Source organism: Buceros rhinoceros, unplaced genomic scaffold (genome assembly GCF_000710305.1).
Source record: "Buceros rhinoceros silvestris isolate BGI_N320 unplaced genomic scaffold, ASM71030v1 scaffold8351, whole genome shotgun sequence".
In the NCBI taxonomy this organism is placed as follows: Eukaryota; Metazoa; Chordata; class Aves; order Bucerotiformes; family Bucerotidae; genus Buceros; species Buceros rhinoceros.
This window is the reverse complement of record NW_010393623.1, coordinates 5,468-11,580: the sequence shown is the minus strand read 5'-3', so window position 1 is coordinate 11,580 and position 6,113 is coordinate 5,468. Positions and strand designations below refer to the sequence as shown.

Genomic DNA, 6,113 nt, shown 5'->3' with positions numbered 1-6,113 from the left:
CAAAACACACTGTAGGGTCGTGGAGGAGAGGGGATTTCCAGCCAGTGTTGGCAAAGCATCCCTGCTTCAAACCAAATTTCAGAACAAGGGAACAAACCAGACTTTCCATTAGCGCTCAACCTCCTAGCCCGGCTCCATGGAGGCGTGTGGCTCTGGCATGCATCAGGTCTTGGTGATTTATTTATTTCTCTTTTCTGAGCGCTCTGGAGTAGAGGTTTTTTTCAGGGATTCCCCATCCAGGACAACCAGCCTGGCAGGCCCTGGGGGAAATGGAATGGGGACACTACCATAAGGGGAAGAAGAAGACCTAGATATGTAATTCAGCTCCAGGTCAGCTTGGCAGAAATGAGGTTTTTATTTACACATCCATATATACAGTGCAAACAGTATATAATTTATAAATGCTATCATAATATGCAAATATAAATCTGCGTATTTTGCTGTAACTGCATATATCTATTTTATGTATGGGTGTAAAACAGCAGTTGTGGTGGAGAAGGCATGAGTCTAAAGGAAAGTGAAATAGGAGAGGGCTGCATGGATGAAGTGTGACTGGGCTGCAGCCTCCAGGGAGGGATGCCTCTTGTTTCCCTGAAAGTCTAAACAAGCACCGTGACACTAATGTGCTGCCTTAATTTATTAATCCACTGTTCTATTTATTAATTGATTGCTTTTCTGCCTTTTTTTTCCTTTGCTTTTAGTAAAGAGTACCCGGTTGTTCCCAGGAGCACAGTGAGACAAAAAGTGTCCTCGAATCACAGCCCCTTCAGTGGCGAGACCAGGGTCCTTTCTGCCTCCTCCAACCTGGGCTCCCAGTACCAGTGTGAGAACGGGGTGTCGAGCACCTCCCAGGACCTGCTTCCACCTGCCAACCCCTACCCGATCTCCCAGGAGCACAGCCAGATCTACCACTGCACCAAGAGAAAAGGTCAGACCTTGGCTGCTCCCCAGTCAGTACTTTCCTCTTCCTAACGTGACTGTCAGCTTGTTTTCTGATGTTTCTTCTTGCCTACAGGCTGGACAGCCCCAGCCTGCTTTATGGTGGCACTTGAGGATGAGCAAGGGATGAGGGCTGTGGGCTGGAGGTGGGCAGCTCCTCCAGGCTGGGCTGGGCAACTCCTCTCACTGGTGTTCGCCTATATCCCGGCTCTGCTGCTGGGCTGGGAGCGAGCTGTTTGGAGGTGTGGTGGTACCTTCCACCCATGTTGAATCCACATTTGGTAAGATAGCTGGTGCCGGAGATAAAGATGACTTATCTGTCTTCGTTGCCCTTCAGACAGGGTTTATCTCCAAGAAGAGATAGATACCTTGACAGCTTGGATTTTGCACACTTTTCAACTAAGAGTGTCACAGTTGGGAGATAGTTGTCTCTGCAGAAAAGCAATTCCCTTTAAATGCTCAGTCTAATGAACGGGGCGTGGGATTGAAAATCATGATATCCATGTTCGTTCCCCTCTGGTGCGACTGACCTGCTTTGACAGAGCTGGAGGGATCAAACTGTGAGGGCTTTACACTGGCTGCTCAGCTCATCCTGGCGTGAAGAGCCCCATGGTATCGATGGGATAACAGTTCTCAGGCGGGAGTGAATGCTCTGCAGTCTCTCCCTTCCTCTCCCAGGGCAACGGGACTGCTGAGATGCAGAAATACTTGCAGGACTGAGATAGCAACAGACTGAGATCAGCTCCATCCCAGACACTAGGAAGAAAATAGGGAATTTCCAGGGCTGAATGCAATGCGATGGGATGGGCAGGAGATGGTTACTGCCTGCCCTTGTTGCCCTTTCTCAGGATTTCGTTCTCATTGCATGGAAAAAGCTAACAGGAGTCAGCGTGCACCATGGCATTTGAATGAACCAAGGATTTCTCCAGCCCCGTAGCCTCTTCCCACAGCAGATCCCTTCCTGCTTCCCTGCACGGTCCTATCAGTCAGCCACATGTCATTATTTTTAGTAACATAACCCCTGGGGCACTTGGATGTGCAGTGTAGACACACAGTCTAAGGTAGCGGATGCTGGGAAGTGCTGGCAGATGAGGCACGAGGGCAGTGGAAATCTCTCTCATATCCTTGGTGAATCCCCCAATGTTGTAACAGCATGTGTGGTATGTGCAAGTATGTTTGTGAAACAAAAAAAAGTTGAGAAACATTGTCTGGAGTCTGAGCTAAACAGTGGAAAACTGAGGTACCATGTTCTGACCCCTCCCGCTGACCAGGCAACCCTCGTGGAGCAAGGCTGTGACTGGAAATGGTGACGCTAGACTTGAGTTAGCTGGGAGGTAGGGAATAAAGAGTTGCAGTGGTCTCCCAGAGTGCCCCTAAGGTCAGAGGAGGGGCGTGTGGCCCTTCCTACCCCCATGCTGGTGCAGGACTGTGAGTGCGAGGTGCTGGGACACAACTGGGTTGCTGCAAAGCCCTGCTGTTGGTGATGAGAAGGCAGATCCCCTTCGCCCTTGGTGTCCCACAGCCTGCGATTCATCCTCAGTGCTCCTTTGCCCTGGCAGCTGAGCTTTCACCACTCCTTTTCCCCTTTGCAAAAACTAACCAAAACAAGCTGTCCCAAATGGCCACAAACCCTTTGGACAATCTCCGACTGCCGCATGTCCCCACAGTGCAGGGCAATTCATCATTTGCCTCCACATTGTGACGTGATAAGGAATCAACAGAGGTTTCCTTCCAGTTTTGGGATTCCCGCTAAGTGGTGTCTCCATGGGTGGTTTCCCTCAATCCCCCAATTATCTCACTTCCTCTTATTGTCACAAAAGAGACGACTATCTGCCCTGTAATAAGCTCCCCGGCCCCTTTTGGCCTGCCTGGCCCTTGTGAAAGTGCAGGAGACTGGCAAAGCCAGTCCTGGTCTGTAGGGCCGATGGCCCCTCATTATCTCTACGATGGCTGGAGTGGCACAAGCAGTTAAGGGTCTTTTATCAAAGCCGCCAAATGCTTTAATCAAAGAGAAGCAGTGTCCTGCCCGATACCACCGGCTTCTTCCGTGAAGCTATATGTCTCAGAAGCCTGAGTCTCTGCTTTCCTCCCTGTGCCTTTTCCCCCCTCCCTGTGCATCCAGTAAATGGAAAACAGCCACCAGGGCTTAAAAAAAAGAAACACAAAAGTTAATGGGAAACAGCCAACACAAGCTGCCAAGCAGCTCTTTGCAAAGTGAAATTAATCTAAAAAAATGTCATAGAGATGAGCAATTCTGTTCAGATAAATCAGAACGTGGTGCAGGGTTTCATCTCAGACTCCGACTGAGCGTGGCACTGTCTTCAGCACTGAGCAAGGATCTTTACTGAGCTTGGGAAAATAACCTTACCTATCTCCTTTTGAAGTGTGATATTAAGCAGCTCTCCCGCTTTCCTACTTTTCTGCATAACTTTTTTTAGATGGTGAGGCCCATTAAAACATGAAAGCAAGAGCGTGTTCACCCCTAGTGCACCTCTGCCCATTTTCTGGACTGGAAGTTCTATTGAATTTGTTGGATCATCAGCTCCTCAAGCGTTGCCTCCTCTTCAGTCAGTTTAGGATTTATCTTTAGCAGATTATTTCCTTCTCGCAAGGCTGCGGTTATGGATAAGCGCTCACAGGAGCAGAGGGCAATTCAACCGGGTTTGAGACCAGCTGGTGTCTGTATCTTCTGTAGCAAATACCATCACTGTTTTCTAAGATAGTGTCTCAGATATGGCTCCTTCCAGCTTTGACATCTCATGATGTTTCTCTGAATCCTTTTTAATCAGTAGGTCAAGTCTTGGTTTAGGCTCAGCTGAGAACAGGTCTGTCTTTGAGCGACTCAGAGGCCCTTTATTCAACTTCTACTTCCTTGGTGACCTAAGAGAAAGATTTAGCTCTGTGGTTGACACTGTTGTTCTTAGCTGTCAAGTCAAGATGGATTTGTTCTGGAGATCTGATATGGAGCTACATTAGGGGAGAGCAGCAGGGCTGTGAGGGGGTGTTATCTTTGAGGGCTCTGCTGTTTCAGGGAGGCGATGCTCTTCTGAGTGAGGAGGAAGGAAGGACACATCCCAGAGCCCCAAATCTGGCAGTTCCTGGTCTGCAGGTGGGAGTGTGGGATCGCAGCATTGGATGTGACCCCAGTGTGGTGCTCCAGGCACCTTCTGAACTTGCTGGACGCTGGGAAATGGCAGTCCTCAACGTGAAAACCATCTTGCTTGGAATCTCAGCTCCACACGGAGATTGCCTATGGCATTTCACAAAAGCACCGGTCTTGAGAGGATCGATTAATGCCGATCCTGTATCCTGTCAAGGAGTGGCCTCAGTTCTTGATGTGGATTTTTAGGCTGCAACAAAGACCAGTTTGAGCTTTGCCTTTTTTCCAAGTCGTTCTCCACCTCTCCCTCTCTTTGTTGTGCTTGGAGAAGCCCAAAAGGACTTACCAGCAGGCAGTTTGCTTTCTGTCTTTCATTTTAGCCCCATGTCCCAATTAAGGCATTGGGGCTTGTTTTCCCTTGTGTTTCCTCTCCCTCAGACTTCCTGTGAACTAGAAGGCCATCCCTCTAAACCTCTGCTCCCTCCCAGCCTTACACAATCTCAACCACTTGGCAGATTTCTGGGATGCTTGTGATGCTGAACAGGAGGCGACTGGAACAGCCTCTCCCTGGGGAGATTATAAAAGTTGTCATGTTGACACATTGAGGGAGAAGAGGGATGTGGTGGAATCCACTGGCTCCAACCAGCAAGGACTGGTGCTCAAGACTTGGATGAGTGTGCTCTTCACTGGATGAGAAGCTGGCTGGATGATGGGTCACAAAGAGTGGTGGGGAATGGAGTTTAATCCAGTTGGCAGGCTGTGTTCTTCAACATCTTTAGCAGTGATCTGGATGAGGGGATCGAGTGCACCCTCACTAAGTTTGCAGATGACACCAATTTAGATGGGTGTGTTGATCTGCTTGGAGGAAGGAAGGCTCTACAGAGGGATCTGGACAGGCTGGATTGATGGGCTGAGGCCAGTGGTATGAGGGGCAAGCAGGCCAAGTGCTGGGTCCTGCCCTTGGGTCACAACAACCCCCTGAAATGCTACAGGCTTGGAAGAGTGGTTGGGAACTGCACAGTGGGAAAGGACCTGTGTTGGTTGACAGCCATCTAAAGATAAGCCATCAGTGTGCCCAGGTGGCCAAGAAAGCCGATAGCATCCTGGTTTGTATCAGAAATAGTGTGGCCAGCAGGACCAGGGCAGGAATCGGCCTCCTGTTCTTAACACTGGGAGACACTTGAATATTGTATCCAGTTTTTGGCCCCTCACTCCGAGAAGGACATTGAAGTGCTGGAGCATGTCCAGAGAAGGGCAATGAAACTGATGAAGGGTGCTTGGGGTAGAGTGGCTGGAAATCTGCACAGCAGAAAAGAACCTGGGTTTGTTGGTCAACAGCCGATTGAACATGAGCCAGCAGTGTGCCCAGGCAGCCAAGAAAGCCAACGGCATCCTGGCATGTATCAGGAATGGTGTGGCCAGCGGGAGCAGGGCAGTGAATGTCCCCCTGCGCTCGACACTGGTGGGGCTGCACCTTGAGCACCGTAGCCAGTTGTGGGCCCCTCACTTCAGGAAGGATGTTGAGGTGCTGGAGTGGGTTCAGAGAAGGGCAATGAAGCTGGTGAAGGTTTTGGAGAACTTGTCCTATGAGGAGCAGCTGAAGGAACTGGGACTGTTTAGTCTGGAGAAGAGGAGGCTCAGGGGGGACCTTATTGCTCTCTACAATTACCTGAAAGGAGGTTGTAGGGAGGTGGGGGTCGATCTCTTCTCCCATATTAAGAATGACAGGACGAGAGGAAACGGCCTCAAGTTGTGCCACGGGAGGTTCAGGCTGGATACAGGAAAAATTTCCTCCCCAAAAGAGTTGTCAAGCCCTGGCCCAGACTGCCCAGGGCAGTGGTGGAGTCCCCATCCCTGGTCGTATTTAAATGACATGTAGGTGTGGTGCTGAGGGACGTGGTTTAGTGAAGACGTGGCAGTGTTGGGTTAATGGTTGGACTTGATGATCTAAAAGGTCTCTTCTAAATAAAATGATTCTGTGACCATATCCCTCAGGCACCTCGCTTGAACATGACCCTGACTGTGGGAAAGACTCCATCTTTGATCTCCTTCCTGCTCTGATGAGATTGGTGCA

The 6,113-nt window shown here is 49.8% G+C and overlaps 1 protein-coding gene across 1 annotated transcript in view; it reads left to right on the top strand.

Annotated features, from left to right (window-relative positions):
* Positions 1–6,113, top strand: part of TBX5 (T-box 5) — a gene marked incomplete at its 5' end in the record, with an annotated part of 21,460 nt that overhangs the window by 10,296 nt on the left and 5,051 nt on the right. The window contains one exon of the mRNA XM_010144917.1: positions 702–928. Within this exon, the coding sequence (XP_010143219.1) occupies positions 702–928 (227 nt within the window). The remainder of the gene's footprint in view (positions 1–701; positions 929–6,113) is intronic.